Source organism: Dama dama, chromosome X (assembly GCF_033118175.1).
Source record: "Dama dama isolate Ldn47 chromosome X, ASM3311817v1, whole genome shotgun sequence".
In the NCBI taxonomy this organism is placed as follows: domain Eukaryota; kingdom Metazoa; phylum Chordata; class Mammalia; order Artiodactyla; family Cervidae; genus Dama; species Dama dama.
Genome location: NC_083714.1, coordinates 132165221 through 132185483, shown reverse-complemented (window position 1 = coordinate 132185483; position 20263 = coordinate 132165221). Strand labels below are relative to the sequence as shown.

Genomic DNA, 20263 nt, shown 5'->3' with positions numbered 1-20263 from the left:
AGGGGATCATCCCCACCCAGGGATCGAACCCACGTCTCCTGCATTGCAGGCAGATTCTTTACCACTGAGCCACCTGGAGAGCCCTTAATTGGTCCTTGCCACACATCAGTTTTGCTCTATAAGTTTGATGTGCTGAATGCAGGAAACCTTCCAAAATAAATGGATAGGAAAAAAATTCTGTCCCAGCTGTATGAGTGATTTTAACTTCTTTATTCTCCCCTAGATACAGTGAAGCAGTCTACCAAAGAACTTGAAAAAATAAATGATTAATGGGAATAGTTGCCCTTTTTCCATTGCCTTCCAAGAATAACTGGGTTACTAGTATGCACGCAAATATGTGCACATCTGTGTGGTCAAATTGGACTGCCCTGGTTCTGTGGGGAAAACCTGAAGATAAGCCTGGAGGTGAAATAGATATTTGATATGATAGAGATGTCCTTCAGGATGAGAGTCTCTTAGGCATCCTCTCGCTCACTCTGCTAACACCACAGTGCAGGAGTTCCATAGTGATACTGGATCCACAGCATTAGGTCATCTAAAAGTAGCTCATTAAGTATTTGTGCTTGACCAGCTGGAGTTACTGCAAAACCTACTGAGACCCTGAAACTCCAGCTTCATGAGTAGGTAAGTTTATGAGAAGACAACTAACCTATGGTCATTGTTGCTTCTTCATTCAAATTGTTTGTATCTCTTTTTGTAATGTAAAACCAAACTCTGCAGCAAGTAGCCAACAATCTGAACTGTCAGTTATACAGTTGTTTCTGAGTTCATATGCATTTTGCTTAATTCTTTTTGTCGTGAAAGCAAAATTCTTATTACAAATGTACTTCTGTGCATTGTGTACTTCTTTTAATAACAGATTTTAATAAACCATTTCTCTTTAAGCATACAAACGGCTAGACGGTTCGACTGAATGCTGTAACAATCACAGCCTTACAGATGTTTGCTTTTCCTATAGAAATAATTTTAATAAGCGTTTGGTAAGTTGTCCCTGAAACAGTCTTGATTGCCTGATATAATTATATAATCATGTAGAACTAAAATACAATCCTTGAAAGCATTGCCCTTTTGGTATATACCATTTTATTAAGATCTCTATATTTCACATGTCATATTTCATCTGAGAATCTTTAAAATGTTTATAATAATAATATCTTGTTTGGCCAGAGTAGAATAATTGAATCTAATTTATAGTAGAGATACATGAATGGCATTTCCTTTATTGAACTTCATTCTTAATATGTTTGGTGACATGAAAGATATTGAAAGAATTTAACTTGGTGTTTTGCTTCTTAATGAATCATTTTTTAGTATTGACTAATTGATGTTCTGTCCCTAGCATACATGTCTACCTGCCCGGAAAGCAGTTGAAGCCACCCAAGTTTGTAGAACCAATAAAGACTGTAAAAAAAGCTCAAGTTCAAGTTTCTGTATAATACCTTCTTTGGAAACTCATACGCGCTTAATAAAAGTGAAACACCCACCTCAAATTGATATGTTATATGTAGGACATCCGCTGCACCTTCACTACACAGGTGAGTTTTATTGTGGTAGACCCTCAGACATCGTTATGATGGCCTATATTCTCACTGGTAGAAACTCAGTACACACCTTGCATTAATTTCATTTGTTTGATCACTTTTCAAAATCTTGTTAACTTTTTCTTAAGCATTAAATGAAATTTAAGCAGTAGGAAAATAATCTGAATTTATAAAGCAAGATGGAGCTAAACCCCATGTCTACTTATGGAGAAAGACATATTTTTTCTTCACTACCATTTATGTCCAAGTCATATAGATTAACTCTCAGATATTCTCTAAGCATTTATTAAATTTCTCCAAGCTCCCAAATCAGTAGCAAAAGTAGCATATGCCAGAGAATGCCAGTAATATAGTGATAATGATGATAAAGTAATTTGTGAATAACGCATGAATTTTATATGAATATAATTTCAGAATCAGACCAGCGTAATTGTTTTAACAGTGGCAACATGATTGGATTAAATATATAGCTTTTCCATATGGCTCAAGATCATACAGAAGAACTATGCCACAAAGATCTTAATGACCCAGATAACCACGATGCTGTGATCACTCATCAAGAGCCAGACATCCTGGAGTGCAAAGACAAGTGGCGGTGATGGAATTCCAGCTGAGCTATTTCAAATCCTAAAGGATGATGCTGTGAAAGTGCTGCACTCAATACACCAGCAAATTTGGAAAACTCAGCAGTGGACACAGAACTGGAAGAGGTCAGTTTTCATTCCAATCCCAAAGAAAGGTAATGCCAAAGGATGTTCAAACTACTGCACATTTGCACTCATCTCACACGCTAGCAAAGTAATGTTCAAAATTCTCCAAGCCAGGCTTCAACAGTACATGAACCAAGAACTTCCAGATGTTCAAGCTGGATTTAGAAAAGGCAGAGGAACCAGAGATTCAAATTGCCAACATCTGTTGGATCATCAAAAAAGCAAGAGAGTTCCAGAAAAACATCTGCTTCATTGACTACGCCAAAGCCTTTGACTGTGTGGATCACAACAAACTGTGGAAAATTCTTCAAGAGATAGTAATACCAGACCGCCTGACCTGCTTCCTGAGAAATCTGTATGCAGATCAAGAAGCAACAGTTAAAACCAGGCATGGAAAAACAGACTGGTTCCAAATTGGGAAAGGAGTATGTCAAGGCTGTATATTGTCATCTTGCTTGTTTAACTTCTATGCAGAGTACATCATGCAAAATGCTGGGCTGGATGAAGCACAAGCTGGAATCAGGATTGCAGGGAGAAATATCAATAACCTCAGATATGCAGTTGACACAACCCTATGGCAGAAAGGGAAGAGGAACTGAAGAGCCTCTTGATGAAAGTGAAAGAGGAGAGTGAAATAGCTGGCTTAAAATGCAACATTCCAAAAATGAAGATCATGGCATTCGGTCCCATCACTTTATGGCAAATAGAAGGGGAAACAATGGAAACAGTGACAGACTATTTTTGGGGGCTCCAAAAATCACTGCAGATAGTGACTGCAGCCATGAAATTAAAAGACGCTTGCTCCTTGGAAGAAAAGCTATGACCAGCCTAGATAGCATAGCAGAGACATCACTTTGCCAACAAAGCTCCGTATAGTCAAGGCTATGGTTTTTCCAGTAGTCATGTATGCATGTGAGACTTGGACTATAAAGAAAGCTGAGCGTCAAAGAATTGATGCTTTTGAACTGTGGTGTTGGAGAAGACTCTTGAGAGTCCCTTGGACTGCAAGTGTGGAATACCAGTTGAACTATTTCAAATCCTGAAAGATGATGCTGTGAAAGTGCTGCACTCAATATGCCAGCAAGTTTGGAAAACTCAGTAGTGGCCACAGGACTAGAAAAGCTGTTTTCATTCCAATCCCAAAGAAAGGCAATGCCAAAGAATGCTCAAACACCCATACAATTGCACTCACCTCACACGCTAGTAAAGTAATGCTCAAAATTCTCCACGCCAGGCTTCAGCAATGTGTGAACCATGAACTTCCAGATGTTCAAGCTGGATTTAGAAAAGGCAGAGGAACCAGAGATCAAATTGCCAACATCCCCTGGATCATCGAAAAGGCAAGAGAGTTCCAGAAAGACATTTATTTCTGCTTTATTGACTATGCCAAAGCCTTCGACTGTGTGGATCACAATAAACTGTGGAAAATTCTGAAAGAGATGGGAATACCAGATCACCTGACCTGCCTCTTGAGAAACCTGTATGCAGGTCAGGAAGCAACGGTTAGAACTGGACATGGAACAACAGACTGGTTCCAAATTGGGAAAAGAGTACATCAAGGCTGTATATTGTCACCCTGCTTATTTAACTTGTATGCAGAGTACATCATGAGAAGCACTGGGCTGGAGGAAGCACAAGCTGGAATCAAGATTGCCGGGAGAAATATCAATAACCTCAGATATGCAGATGATACCACCCTTACGGCAGAAAGTGAAGAGGAACTAAAAAGCCTCTTGATGAAAGTGAAAGAGGAGAGTGAAAAAGTTGGCTTAAAGCTCAACATTCAGAAAACTAAGATCATGGCATCTGGTCCCATCACTTCATGGCAAATAGATGGGGAAACAGTAGAAACAGTGGCTGACTTTACTTTTCTGGGCTCCAAAATCACTGCAGATGGTGACTGCAGCCATGAAATTAAAAGACACTTCCTTCTTGGAAGGAAAGTTATGACCAACCTAGACAGCATGTTAAAAAGCAGAGACATTACTTTGCCAAAAAAGGTCCTCTAGTCAAGGCTATGGTTTTTCTAGTGGTCATGTATGCATGTGAGACTTGGACTATAAAGAAAGCTGAATGCAGAAGAATTGATGCTTTTGAACTGTGGTGTTGCAGAAGACTCTGGAGAGTCCCTTGGACTGCAAGGAGATCCAGCCAGTCCATCCTAAAGATCAGTCCTGGATGTTCATTGGAAGGACTGATGCTGAAGCTGAAACTCCAATACTTTGGCCACCTGATGCAAAGAGCTGACTCATTTGAAAAGACCCTGATGCTGGGAAAGATTCAGGGCAGGAGGAGAAGGGGAGGACAGAGCATGAGATGATTGAATGACATCATCGACTTGATGGACATGGATTTGTGTAGACTCCGGGAATTGGTGATGGACAGGGAGGCCTGACATGCTGTGGTTCATGGAGTCACAAAGAGTTGTTCAAGACTGAGTGACTGAACTGAACTGAACTGGACTGCAAGGAGATCCAACCAGTCCATCCTAAGGGAAATCAGTCCAGAATATTCATTGGAAGGACTGATGCTGAAGCTAAAGCTCCAGTGCTATGGCCACCTGATGCAAAGAACTGACTCATTTGAAAAGACCCTGATGCTGGGAACGATTGAAGGCAGGAGGAGAAGGGGATGACAGAGGATGAGATGGTTGGATGGCATCACCAACTTGATGGACATATGAGTTTGAGCAAGCTCCGGGAGTTGGTGATGGACAGGGAAGCCTGGTGTGCTGCAGTCCATGGGGTTGCAAAGAGTCGGACACAACTGAGCAACTGAAATGAACAAGATTATACAGTCTAACTTATTTTGTTGTATAAGATTTTTATATGTTACCTTTTTAATAACTTTTACTGAAATATAATTCACATATCATATAATTTACCCTTTTAAAGTATACAATTCAGTAGTTTTTAATATATTCAGAGTTGTAGAACCATCAGCACAATCTAGTTCCAGTATTTTTTCATCACTCCAAAAAAAGCCTATACCGATTAGGAACCTATTCTACTTCTCAACACCCACCCACCCCATCCCTTGGCAACCACTTAATCTACTTCTATTTCTGTAAATTTGCTTGTTTCCACACATTTCCTATAAATAGAATATTTTGTGATTGGCTTCTTCCACTTAGCATAATGTTTTCAAGGTTCATCCATGTTGTAGTTTTTGTTGGTGCATCATTCCTTTTTTATGGTGAAGTAATATTCCATTGTATGGATATATTACTTTTTCTGTATTTATTCATCAATTGATGGACATGTGGGTTTTATGTTACTCTTTAAAAGACTCTCTCATTGCTCTGTAGTCATATCTTGAGGTACAACTCGGGTCATTCTTCTCATTTATTGTTTTGACACTAGGTGTCTCTGGAGTACAGATATTATATACATCCTCAACAAATGTAGAAATAACCCTCTTCAAGGTAATTTTCAAGAAATGTGTGCTATGAGTTCTATTTAATTATAACAGTTTTTAAGTGTTTTAAGAAAAACAGAATAATGGAATCCCCAAAGTGAAGGAAATCGTAAAAATCCCCTAGTATTAATCCTTTTTTTAGCAATGAAGAAAACACTGAGACCAAAAAAGATTAAGTCACATAATAGTTGGAGTGAACATGACTTTAAGGTTATACCTCTTTGAAAAGATAAGAACTGTTTTGATATAAATTCTAGTGTAAAGTCATTCTCTGTATTTGGTAGTCATAGTTGGTATATAATCAGTTTTTATTTTAGTCTCACCTCACAATATAAATGTACATTGAGACATGAATTTCTGTATCCCACTCTTTTTATTAGATGTTCTAGAATTGTTGATTTACTTTTATAGTTGGGCCATCGAGCCTGTCTGCATGTGTTTGGGTAGGGCTATCTCAAATCAGTTTAATAGGCTAATCCAGTCTTGACCCACATAGTAAAATTCTTTATTCTGTTGCTTATCTGTATAAATACTATTAATTATTTCTTATTTTTCTTTTTTAGTGAGCATCACCAGTTTTATCCCACGTTTCAAGTTTCTAAGCATAGATCTGCCTGTGGTTGTGGAGACATTTGTCAAGTATCCTTTCTGGTGTGAAAGATATTTTAAAAGTGTGCTATTTGGAACTTGATGAGTTTTACCTTGACTAGAGAGCTTGAACAGACCTTACAAGTATCACTCTACTGCTAAAACAAAAAAAAAATGGACTTTAACGTTGAGAAAGATCTGATTGTACCTAGGAAGGAAGAAGTCAAAGAAGAGAAATTGATTGGGAAGAGAGAAAGGTTAAGGTGTGGAAGGGAAAGAACCTAGAAGGCAAATTGAGAGTTGAAATTTAGAGGTCTAAAAGCTTGGAGTGTGTTTGTAAAGGATGAAGTCCTCAGCTACTAAGTGAGGCGGTGTTCCACCCCTCCTGAGCTTGTTGACTCTGACCAAATGGAGGAATGCATAAGGGGCATCAAACTGATTTCCACTACTGAAAGCACTCCACAGAATCTCATGTGTTCTTTAGCATATTATGTTTGCATATAAAGGGATTTTTAATTGGTTATTATATAGAATTTGAATATAAAGATTCTTTATTTTTGTCACTTTTAAATTTTAATTTTGAAAAAAAAAATCTTTCTTTCCTTAATGATTTGCAAAAAATCAGAGACAGAAAGTAAATGAGCAAATATTAGTTAACAAATGAGTTACTGAAAAAAGGACACAGTCAAAATTGTACCTTGTAGACTGCAGCTTTATCTCAGAGATGTTTACACTATGACCTTACAGATGATAGTAAAATAGAGTTCAAGGGACTAAAATCTTTATAAATCTAAGCTATACTTTGTAAGGATTGAAGAGGAATTTTCCCCCATTTCTTATTCTTTCCATATTCCTTTCTCTTGTATCATTCAAGTCTTTCAAGGAATTCATTACAGACTGCCTTAGTGTACAGGTGGTTGGCCTTCATTTTTTGGTCAAGATTTTTTAACTTTGAAAGAATACAAATCATTTGTTTTAAATAGAGATCTAAGAAGCAATAGCATTTACTGGTGGGCAGAGATTTTAAAAAAGGAGAGAAGTCACCTGTAATCTCAAATCCACTCCTCATAAAATGCGCACTTCTGACTCCCAGAAATGGCTTTGCATGCAGACCTCACAGTAGGTTCCTTAACTGATTGCAACCAGGTACCTGATTTCCCTCTCGGGAGCGCTGGCAATTGTTAATGCAGTGCCCTGCTTTGCTTTGGACGGACAGTGGATTTTAAACTCTTTCCTAGATGCTACTCTTACCTCAGTGATTGGAGACAATGATGTCAAAGATCTGATAGGATTTTTCATCTTGCTTGGTGGCAGTTTACTTTTGGCTGCCAATGTGACCCTGGGCCTCTGGATGGTTACAGCACGGTAATATTTGGACTCATCTGATAGAATCTCTGAGTTACAATATATAATACTGAAAACCTTACTTGGTATGAAATAAAAACTGTTTCCTTAAAATTGCATTTTAGCCAACAACTTTAAGTTCTTTATTCAGCATATCCAAACTCTGGGACTGGGGTGAAACAGAAGAAATGAAAGACATACTCCATGATTACATTCTAGTTTTACAGACTGAACCTACAAACTTCAGATGCTTGTGGAACAACTGAAACAAGTGCAAATTCATGTTAAACCATTTTTGTGTGGCTACATACTGTATTGAAATACTGTAAAGGAAAACAGAATTGGGTAGGATTAATTGAGAAAAAACTTCCTGAAAAAGCATCATTAATTCAGATTTGAAGAAGACCAGACTTTGGCCCAGTGGGAAGGTGAGCATTTTCTTGGTCTATATCTCTTGTCTTTAGTCTTGTTGGAAAAGTATTTTTAAAATTCAGTGGTATGTTGGTGGCTCAGATGTTAAAGAATTTGCCTGCAATGCTGGAGACCTGGGTTCAATCCCCAGGTTGGGAAGATCCCCTGGAGAAGGGAATGGCTACCCACTCCAGTATTCTTGCCTGGGAAATCCCATGGACAGAGGAGCCTGGCAGGCTACAGTCCATGGGGTTGCAATGAGTCAGACACGACTGAGCAACTAACACACACATTGTTTTGTACTCTTGACAACTGAGGTCTGATTACAATTAATAAAATTCTATAAGAGAAACTGCCAATGCAAAAGGGAACATCTTTGTTAGATGATCCCAGTAAATGAACACCTCGGAAGTAGACTCTATAATATCATGAGACATGTCTTGCCACCCAAGAGTTGCCTCTTTGATAATATGCCCCCATACCCACATAAAGCAGCAGCAGCCTTGACATTCAGAATGAGCTGTAGGAAGTATCTCCTACCTGCAGCATATGAGCTTGAGACAGTTAGGGGTGAACCTCAAAACTGAGCCAGCTGGCTCTTGCAGCAGATCACAAGACAGATCACAGAACCTTGTGCAGTCCTGGTTACCTTTCTCTACAAGCTTCAAAGCTTGGAACCGCTCCAGAATAGACATTTTCTCTTGTGCTGCTGGGGCTACCTTGGACCTAGTTCCTAGGCTCCTGTCTTCAAGAAGCAATTACTCTAAGCCATGAAGCATACTCTGTCCTCACTAATGTCTTCCATGTTTCTCTGTGTTGGGGAATTAAATACGTAGTTCTTCCTTTCTGCCTTTCCCCTAAGCTACCTCTGTGGGTCCACAAAAGACTTGGTAGTAGAGTGAGAATGGCTACGTGTGAGAACAAATGTGCATTTGCTGGAGCCTGGTAATTGACTCTTGAGCCCGAAAGAGCCCTACCTAGTTTGAGATCTTTCAAACTGGTGCTGCAGCCCTGGAAGATCTAGGAAGTCAATAGGCCAGTGTGAAGCTATTAGTATTAAAAGTATATGAGCATGCTGTTTCTTTGATGAAAAATCTGTGCTCTCATATACTCAAAAACATCAATAGTCCTGTATCCAACTTTTTCACTAAGTGAGATATTCAAGGGGTTCACCTCTTTCAGATTGCTTAGCTGCTCTTAGGCAATAAAACTTTTTAATCATTTTTAAGGAAACTTTAGATTGTGTTATAAATCTGCCTGCCTTCTTGAAGAGAAATTGTATATTGAATATAATTTTAATATTTTTTAAATGACCTCTATTACCACTACTTAAAAACTGTACAAATTATTGGTTTATCCCAGGGAAAAAGCATTTGTTCTACTCTCAGGCAGACAGTCTTTCAGGATTAAAGTATATTAGCAGAGTAATGCACAGACCTATTCAGGTAATAAAGCTTGAGGACTACCATGAAATACTTATATTATTGATTTGATTACATGAACTAAGCAGTTTACTAATGGAATTGCTATATACATGCATGTCATTTTTTTTTAACTGAGAAAAAAATTTAATAGATGAAATCTTACCCATAAACTCCTTTCTCTGGATGAAAAAAAAAACAAGCACATCATTTTCTTATGGCTTTTAAACACCTTGGTCTTCTGCTCCATCGGGTCAGAATTTGGGAACAGTCTATTAGAATATTGAGCAATTCAGTCCTGTTTTTACAGAAATAGCCTCATTGTGTAAGAAAAGAAATGTTATGTGTTGTCTCTTCAGCCTCATTGTGGGCACTTCTAGAGCAAGGACCATGTCATACTCATCTTTCTATCCCTGGTACAGTGCATGAGACATCAAAACTACTTAATAAATGTGGTTGAATGAATGATGTTTAGTGTTATTTATGGATTAGAAAAGCATGTTTCTATTTAAGTAAGCTGTAAAAAGTGTTATTGAATATTTCATGTAAATATATGTTAACATAAAAAATTAGCTTGGAAGATCTTTGTGTCCCTGGTAGATTATCATCTTTATGAATATAGTTCATTTTGGTTTCTGTAGAGCCACCTAAAAATGAATTGTTTTAAGGATTTGAAGAAAGTGTTGTCACTTGTTCAACAGTAAAACTGTATTTTCAGCGTTCCTACTCTGCATTGTTTACATTTTTGAGGGTTGTTTTTAATCACTTAAAACCTGTAAAGAATGTATATATCCTTTTCAGCATCTCTGTTTGAAAAGACATGCAGTTAAACTTGACCTTTTGATAATTGCTCTTATAGGTCATCTGTTCCAATCGTAAATTGTTTAAACCAGGCTTCTTGGGTATGTGGCTCTTAGTCATCAGTTTGTCCTGTGGTATTTATTGAATGTCCACATACTAGTGGTACACAGGTATTTTTTTCTATAAATCTTACAACTAAGTTTAACTTGAAGATACCATAGTTGCTGGCATTCAATGTTTAGCAATAAAAATAAATGTGTACCAGCATTCTATGTTTTATCATCTATGTGTTGTCTTTTTTTTTAATTTGTATTCTTTTCTGTCAAAATTGTTCCTTTTACATACAGTACAATCTTAGATGTTTTAAAATTCTTGATTCTAAATGCAGCCTCAGTTTTCACTTAAGCAATCACATATGAAAGTTGTTGACAGATCACAGAAAGAAGTCTTCGTTTAACGTGAAATCCCTGTGCTCTCACTACTGTTTTCAAAATGGCTTGCTTATTCATGGGTGAGGAAAGAAGACTATCATGTTTCATTACTGTGTGACAGGTCTTCTCTAATTTAGGTTATGTTTTTAGGAATTCATGAGAAGAAGTGTTTTAACTATGATATTTGGTTCTTCACTTTTTGCCCTGGTGCTTCCTACCATGTTCACAGAGCCAACCTCCCAGACAAATACACACACACACTCTCTCTCTCTCCTCTTCCCTCTCTTCCTCTCATTGTTTGGTTACTAAGGGCCAAATAAAACAGCCTGGGGATTTAACCCACTTCCTGATTGGTCAGCCCTCATTTCACTTCTCCTCTTTGCCTCTGATCCCATTATGCTACAGTGAAGAGCCACAAGACTAGATGATTGATTTTCTATCAGCTTTACTGAGATATAATTAAACACTATAAAGTTCAGCTATTTAAAGCATACAATACAATGTAGACTTTTTCTTTTAATAACTCATCAAATAATACTACACATATGCTTTAGTATAATCTAGCTTTTTAAGTACTTGAACATGTGATAAAAGACAGGAAGAAAAAAAACCTATTTCACAGCTATGTGAATTCTGGGAATGATTTTCACCATTGGAATAGAGTTGGGTAACAAATTTATTTTTAAGGTAAAGCATGTGGATATGCTTATTGAGACAGTAAGCCTTTAAAAATCAGCGCATATGCAAGCTACTCTTGCTGTTTAGGCCATACTAATTTGAATAATCCATTGTATATTTTATCAGACCATGGCAAATGAATTCAATGAGGGGAAGGCCTCTTATTTCACAACCTAATGCTACAATAGGTTATATTCAGGGTGGAGGTAGAAAAAATAGCTAAAGGAAGTTACAGTTCTAATTACCAACCAGGTTATATTGTGTAGTTTGATTTCCCACTACAGAAAGAAAAAATACCCTTATAGCTTAATTTTATTTAGCTAAAGATCAATGGATATTCAATAAATGTCCCTTCTTATTATCTGAGTGTTTCTCAGACTTTTGTACTTAAGTGCTCTATACACTGTAGAGGTGGGAAAACCCTGAAGTATCTAAGAGTATAATCTTGTAATTGGCTCTCCATCCTATAAAATTGAAAATCACTTTATGTTACCTTTTCTTTTAAAATTTGACTTTGCTGGCATGTGTGGTCTAGTTCCCCAACCAGGGTTAGAACCTGGGCCCTGGTTTGGGAGCATGGAGTCTTAGCCACTGGACCACCAGGGAAGTCCCTCACTTTATCTTAACTTCTTGTGAATTTTACATTCCATTAATCAGGCATCAGGAAGCCAGTCCTCTTCTTAAAGATATGAAACTCTAAACTGTAAAAGAATTAGATGCTAAGAATATTAAGATTTTCTTCATGTCTAAAACACATTGATGGACAGATTCTTGGCAGTCCAGTGGTTAAGACTTGGCACTTTGACTTCCATGGCCCGGGTTCAATCCCTGGATCTGGGAACTAAGACCTGGCAAGCTATGCAGTGCAACTAAAAAAATAAATAAAACACATTGGTAGAGAGTAGTTTATAACAGCTGGTCTATAGACTAGTGACAGTCTATGTTGGTGTCCTTGGATCCATAGTGAAATAAAGATAATGTGTGTGTTGTTAAAACGTTACCTGCTGCCCTTTAGCAAAGAGTTCTCCTTTATTTGGGGTATAGAAATACAATAATTTCACTTAGCACTTAGTGGCTGTCTGTAACTGACACACATTCACTGGCAAGGTGTGAGGCTTTCTTGTTTACCTACATCCTTACCTCCTCCTGAATTATCTGATTTCCATGTTCTGTCAAATCCTTTGATGCAAAATGGCATTTCCTTTAAATTTGCATTTCTCATATTATTAATAACATTGCACATCTATATTTGCTTAGCCATTTGGACTTTTCATTCTGCTAATTGCTTATTGTTATCCTTCATTCAATTTTCCATTGAGCATCCTAAATTTTTCTTATCCATAGGAATTTTTTATACAGTCTGCATTAGGGACTGACAGACTACAGCTTGAAAGCCAAATCCTGCTCACCAGCTATTTTTATAAGTTTCTATTGAAACACAACCATATTCTTTCAGTTTTATATTGTCTATGGCTGATTTCATGCTATCAGAGAAGACAATGGCAACCCACTCCAGTACTCTTGCCTGGAATCTCACATGGACAGAGGAGCCTGGTAGGCTGCAGTCCATGGGGTGGCTAGGAGTCAGACATGACCTAGCGACTTCACTCTCACTTTTCACTTTCATGCATTGGAGAAGGAAATGGCAACCCACTCCAGTGTTCTTGCCTGGAGAATCTCAGGGACGGGGGAGCCTGGTGGGCTGCTGTCTATGGGGTCGCACAGAGTCGGACACAACTGAAGTGACTTAGCAGCAGCAGCAGCTTTCATGCTATAACAAACAGGGTTGAACAGGTGCGATAGAGACCACATGGCCCATAAAACCTAAAATGTTTGCTATTTACAGAATAACCCATGATCTAGATATCAACTCTTGTCCATTTCAGATGTTGCAAATAATTTTTCCTAGTCTATCACCCATCTGTAAATTTTGATTTATGAGATCCTTTGTTGAACAAGGATGTTTAGTTTGATGTAAAGTCTATTAATTTCTTGATTCATTGTTTGTATTTTGTGAGTCTTACAAAGTTCTGTCCTGTCCCAAAGTCATAGCAATATCCTACACTTTCTTCTCTATGCTTTAGAGTTGTACTTTCACAATGTCATCTTTGATTTCTAGAATATATGGTTTGAGATAGGAAATCCAGGTTTATTTTTCTGTATAAAATGAACTGTCTTTAAAATAGATGTAATAGTATTTTCTTTATAAGATGTTAAATAAAACAGTTTACATAAAGTTCTGCATATGATGCCTAACATACTCAAGTTACTGCTATGTACATAAACTACTTTCAGAATGCAGAATTATTACATAAGTTTGCCCTCATATCTCAGTCCCCACTGGCATTAGATCTTGCCTCCTTTTGGTCTGCCATTTTGGTTTCCAGTGCCTTCAAGCTAGCTCTGGTTGTCCAGGGTATATCCTCAGGACTTGACCCTTTTAAACATTTCTTCCCCCAATCAAAATGGACCTAATATCATATTGAAGATGTTAACTAAGGATTTTGTTCACTGAAACTATTTAAAATAACCTGTGTTTATGGGTATATTCATATGATGATAGTAACATGGACATTTAAATCTGATCTTATCCAAACTGTCTTAACTCAAAAGAAGGCACTATGATGGACCAATACAAGAGAGAATTCGGGATAGAATAGACTTTGAGGACTAAATCAGATAATATAAAGCTGTACAAAGTCTGGGATATTGCATTTCAAAGTAAGCTTTTTTTTTAACAAGTTAATTTACACTTTTTTGGTTAGAAAAGATGCCAAACTACTTCTTTAAATTTATTTTTTAATTGGAGTATCATTCCTTTCACAGTGATTCATAAACTTCTTATTTTTAATGTCTGTTTTTTTGTGGAAATTTTTATCCACATCCTTTGCCCATATTTCCCTGCAGTGATTATCACCTTCTTCTTGCTTCTCATCATTCAAGACTCACATTTTCACAAAGGGTTTGCAAATATATTGGACTGTATCTTGACTTCTTTTCCAGGTCCTTGACTTTCATACTTTATTCCTAGCATTCTTTCTTCCCTTTCAGCCACTTTGTTTCCACCTTTAATGGCTTCTAATTTTCTTCCTAGGCCTTATGTGTCACCGGCAATCTACAGGGGGAGGTAGCACTTAGCAATGTACAGAACATTCACTTCTCCAGTTAGGCCATCCCCTTTTCTGTTACAGAGATACCTGGGAAAAAGAGGTTGGTAATTAGGAGTTTGCTTTGGGAATATAGAATTAGAACAGAAGGAGATAGATAATGTAACTTGGGGGCCTTTATAACTATTTCTTACTAGAAAAGAAATGTAAGTTCATTATAGAAAATATGTTAAATGAAAGTAAATTTCTTGAAAAAAATAGCATATATTGTAATTGGTAAACTGCTTTTTAAACTTGACAATGTATTACAAGCATTTTTCAATATTATTAATATTCTAGTGTTGTTTTAATGGATATATAATATTCCAGTGTTAAATATGCCATAAATCAATCAGCAACCCCTATTATTTCCAATTCTGTGATATTATAAACAAAGTTGTGAGGACTATCCTTATAACTAAAACTTTCTGTATATCTATGATTTTGGATAATTCCAGAAATTTTCAAGATAATACTGAAAAGAAAAATGGCAATCTTGAAATTGAACAAAATTTTATATATACATATTGCCTTGTTGCATTTACATTCTTTTGTGTTAATTGAGTAAGAAAAAATGGCATCTCATTTTAATTCACATTTCTTTGATTGTAAAAGAGGTTTAACAGATTTAAATGTATTTATTGGCCATTGTATTCTTTTTATTTATCCCCATTTATCCCCCTTTTTATTTATCACCCCATTTTGCATGGCAGTGATTATTGTCTTCTTACTGCTTTTCCTCATAAGCTCAGCTCCACCATTTGATTTGTTATAGGTGAATATATTAAAACATCATTTAAATATAATGCTTATTGTTATGTTTTCACTTATTATAGTGTGTCAATCTTTGCCTTATGCTTTCCATTTTTGACGATGTGTTTTGAAAGTCTTAAGATTTTATAAATATTCATAAACATTCTCTTGCAATAATTTTATGATTTCATTTTTCAAGCATTCACATTGTTGATCTACATGCAGTATATTTTGATGTTGGTGCAAAGTAGGCATATAACTTTGTGATTTGCTATCTCCAAATGATTAACCAGTCATCTCAAAAGAGATGGTTTAGTCTTAGATTTCTCATACCAGCCAAGAAAAGGCATAAACATATATTTGAGAAAGAATAGATGTAATAAGTGAAATTATCTCTCATTTGATAAAAAATTTTTATTTATATAGGAGGCAACTATTTATTATTTTTTCTCAATTCAGTAATACAGAACTGAGTATATTTCATGTTTTAATTGATAAAGTATTTAATTAATTTTCCTTGAGATAAGTTTTTACTTTTATTGAAATAGTGTTTCTCATTTCTAAACAATATAGATTAGCAGTCTGGAGATTATTCTTATATATATCATTATCTAAAAGTACTCTTTTCATCACATTCTTAATTAATATTTTTTATTTTTGCTTCTTAAATTTTCTAATTTTAATTCCTCTTTCTGTGGAATTTTAAGTACTAGTCTTTAAAGGTTAAAAACTAAATCTGTCTTTGAAATAAATGTCCTGATTTTAAAGTAGGTATCTTATCTTTATCTGTTTTAGTTATATAATGATTAAGTATGGAATACTGCATTTCTTGATTACTTGTTCATATATATGCATTAATTTTAATCATAATTTAAAATCAGGAAAATAAGAGGTTAGGATACTATGAATTTGTGTTTTATATCTTACAAAAATTGAACTTTTTCTATTCATAATAAATGATTGTTTTAAAAGACATTGGTTAAGTGTGCTTTCTTCCCCCATTTAAAATGCTTCTAAGATCATTATAGTTGGTTTTTTAACTTGCCAGATTTTACAGTGTGACTTTTGTAAATATGCTACTCTAATAGATGCTTATTGGAGTTAAAATGTTCCATTTTTCTTGTTCATCCTCATTCTGCACTCACTAGAACTGATCCATATGTTACTTCCTTCATTTAAGAAATATTGCATACCTACTATATTCTGGGCTCTGGGGATTCTACAGTAAGTAAGACAATTTTTCTCTTTTATAATACCATTTATTTTTAAAACAGTAAGAATGTTCTGAATACTCCTGTGTTGTAGGCATGGGGTGGCAAGAGATTAAGAAGGTTAGCAGAGGTCAAGTCTTAGAAATATGATAAGGAGAGTGTGGACTTTCACCTAATCGAAAATGGAAAGCTATTGAAAGTTTCAAGTAAGAGAGAGCCATTAACAGAATTGCACTTTTGTATGAATCACCTTGGCTGAGGGTAAACTGTGGGTTGGAGGGAAGCAAGTCTGGAGGCAATAAAATTGGTTAGGAGACTTTCACTAGTCTCAGCAGGAGATGATGGTGATATAGAATAGAATGGTGGCAGAAAAGATCAAAAGAAGAGGACCAACTCAAAAGTACATCCACTGTATTTGATGGTTTCGTATAGTTTAGGTTCAGGAAGGAGTCAAGAGGACTTCAGGTTTCTGGCTTGGATAATTAAAAGATGGCAGTGCCATTTATAGAGCTAGGACACATCAAGAAATGAGCAGTTCAATTTATAACTCTTGAGTCTGAATACCTGAGAGGACTTCAAGTGGGCCATTGAGTGTACAGATCTGGAACTCAAAAGATATTAGTTGGAGTTACCATGTGTAAACTGACACATACCAAAGATATAATTGATCCCATGGGAGTGGATAGATAGTCTGGGGAGAATGTAGAAAAATGAAGAGGGAAGAGAAGTCATCCTAAACAGAGCTCTCAGGATCATCAGCATTTAGATAAGAAGGGTACAAGAAAGAGGAAATAGAAGGAGCTTCAGAAAAATTATGGTAAGTAAATCGTAAGTGAAAGTTTAGTATTAGAGAAACAAAAGGAAGAGCGTGTGTCCAGAAGGAGAAACCAATAATATGAGGTGTGGTTGAGAGAGGCTGCATAATAGCCATGCAATTAGCTGGAGTTCATAGATAAGAGGGTGGCCTCAGTACAGCGGTACAGAAGGTGAGCCAGGTTGTCGTGGATGGAGGAGCTGTGGAGACGGGGAGGGGGAGGTGTGCAGATAGAGATTGCAAGTGCAGAAAATGCCCTCAAGAAGTTACATTTGGAAAGGCTGGGGAGAAAGAGTGTGAAGGGACTTGGTGAAGGATGTAGGTTAGTTTAGGAAAGTTTTTGTTGTTGTCATTGTTTTAGCAGTGGGAGGATCATGAGGCATGTTTTTAGTGCTAATGGGAAGAACCTAGAGAAAGAAAGATCATCATGGGAGAAGATGGGATCCAGAGCACAGGTAAAACAGCAAGAGGGATGCCCTTTGTCAAAGGGGAGAAAGAAGAAATATGGATCTGTTAGGGGAACCACTGACTGAAACTGCCTGTGCTGGGCAGGCACCATAATAACCACTTGTATGAGTTTTCTTACAACAGGACATCCTGGTAAGGAATGCAGAACTGATAAGCTACCACCAACCAGAAGAATTCAGGAAAGGTCAGAAGAAGAGAGGAGACTCCAGTCCATGTGTCCTACCAACCTCCAGAATCCTTCTCACTAGTATCCATCTTGGCTGAGTGATGCACTGGCCACCAGGAAGGACCCTGAGTCAGAGTGATTGGCCAGAGACACCCCAAAACTAACCCCATTGCCATAAAACCCGAGACTACAAGCCATATGGCAGAGCAGTCCTCCTGGGTTCCCTTGCCCTGCTACTCTCCGCCCTGGCGCCCCTTCCCAATAAAGTCTCTTGCTTTGTTAACTCGTGTGTCTCCTCAGACAATTCATCTCCAAGAGCCCACTCTCGAGCTCTGGAATGGGTCCCCCTTCCTGCAACTAGTTCATTGTCATTCTCACTGTTTCTGAAGGCCACTGGTAAGTTCCTCTCTGAGCTTCATTGTCTTTACATTCAAGCTCTCAAACTAATTGGCCTTCATTTTAGGGGCAAGTCAGCTTGAGCTGGTAGATGATTCTGCCCAGAGCTCAATTGAGCTGGCAGATTGTTCTGCCCAGAGCCAAGCCCCTAGCCTTTCAGACCACAGTTCCCAAGTTTTTGAATGAAAAACCCCAGCCCTTGATTCTGTTCCCAGTTTGCACATTTGGCACTGCTGGTGGCTGCTGCAGTGCTTCATTTTGTCTGGAATCAGTCCTCAATCCCATTGCTTTGAGTTTGTCTGTTCAATCCTTCTCCAGTCCAAGGGTCCACAAGAGTTGGTGGTAGTATGTACTGGGCCATCTTTCAGCCAGGACATAGTAACGTCACTTGCTCCCTGTCAATATCTTAGCATTTTCTTTGACTTATTTTTTGTAAATAAAGATTAATTGCTAATGGGATCCTTTTCATCCAAAGAGCTGAACGTTCCAGTCTAAAATAAGCACACTTGCTTATTTTATGCCTGAGAACTGTGATTCTGGAAGCTGTAGAAAGTTACAAAAGTGGTAATATATTGCTAAGCTTGTTTTGTGGCCTAAGAGCTTAGCTTGGTCGCTGAAAGGACGGACGCTTCAAAATATGGCTGGAATAGAAATGTAGGTTAAATTCCATTTGCAACCAGGAACCTACTAACCTGCTGCCAGTCTTCAGGGAAATTACAATGGCCATTATAAGGAATGTTCCAAATAGGTAAGATCATTTTTAAAGTGACTTAAAAGCAAGGGTTCTCAAACAGATGAAATGGAATATCGATTTTGAGTAATATGCAGAAGGCTCTAAAAGTTTTCGAAATTCCAAACTTGATATTCAGAACCTGCTAGGGATGTTTTTAATGCTTTCTCTCCTTAGCTAAAGCAAAACCTTGTACCCAGAAGGAAACATGCAAATTAGAGAAAAGGTAGTTAGAGCAGGTTAGCCTCTTTATCATTCAGGCTGCCTTCGCGAAGTTTATAATTCATCTGCTGTTTATTCTTTGCCAATCCCCCAAGCCTCACCTATTCCTCTCAAAATACTGAAAAGAACCAGTACATTAGAAACAAAACTGACCTGCACTTAACCTATGCCTTTGTGATGTAGATTTTCTACCCCCATCTTCTCCAGCACCTGAGAGCCATTGTTTGAAATGAAAACTTTAGGAAGAAGTTTCTCATCGAAATGAAGAAAAAATAAAAACAGGAGGTACTTGGTAAATGGGCTAAAGAGAAATTTTGCAAATCTTCTCCACAGATGTTAGTAACTATAACTTCTCTGTTTACATCTGTCTTTATATATCTATACATACAAGTATATAGATATAGATATATAGTAAATTAATTTATTATCAACCCATTCATCTGGAGCCCCTTCTCTTTGGGAGAAGCAATAAGCCGCTAGCTTAAAGATTTCACATTCCGGAACCTTTATCCTCTAAAGAGACTTTCTTCCTAAGAAAAAGGACACATAAACTGGTTGCCAAACTTAGAAGTATGTTTCACAATGGGCATTTTAAGACTACATATATATAGTAAATGCGTGATGGGCATTTTAAGACTACATATATATAGTAAATGCGTGATGTTTTTCTATCTCTCAATGGTATTGCCAAACTTAATTTGTAAGAGCTCTATTTAGTTGGTTTGAAGGCAAGAACCTGAAAGGATTGGGCAGTAACAGAAACTAACCCAAATGCTTTTCAAGTTCAAGTAATCTGGGATAATCTCTAGTAAAAAAAAGTAGTTTAAGTTCATTGGTTTAGCTAACATATGTCTTTAAAGTTATCAACACTGAATATAATGCAGACACCCAACTTTTATTCTGTCTGGTCCTATTAGTCAAATAACTTCATGTTATCTCTGTTATGGAATTTGTCAACAAAAATGACTTAGAATTATGGCTGATTTTTGTCTAATGTCCCATGAAGTTTTGGTAG

The 20263-nt window shown here is 37.0% G+C and overlaps 1 protein-coding gene across 1 annotated transcript in view; it reads left to right on the top strand.

The window, feature by feature from the left end:
* The window catches only part of MBTPS2 (membrane bound transcription factor peptidase, site 2), a 52055-nt gene extending 36761 nt beyond the window's left edge, over positions 1–15294 (top strand). Inside the window, exons 8-11 of the mRNA XM_061136873.1 lie at positions 886–980; positions 1340–1535; positions 6232–6307; positions 7403–15294. Of these exons, the coding sequence (XP_060992856.1) occupies positions 886–980; positions 1340–1535; positions 6232–6307; positions 7403–7625 (590 nt within the window). The 3' untranslated portion in view covers positions 7626–15294. The remainder of the gene's footprint in view (positions 1–885; positions 981–1339; positions 1536–6231; positions 6308–7402) is intronic.
* Positions 15295–20263: the final 4969 nt, after the last annotated feature.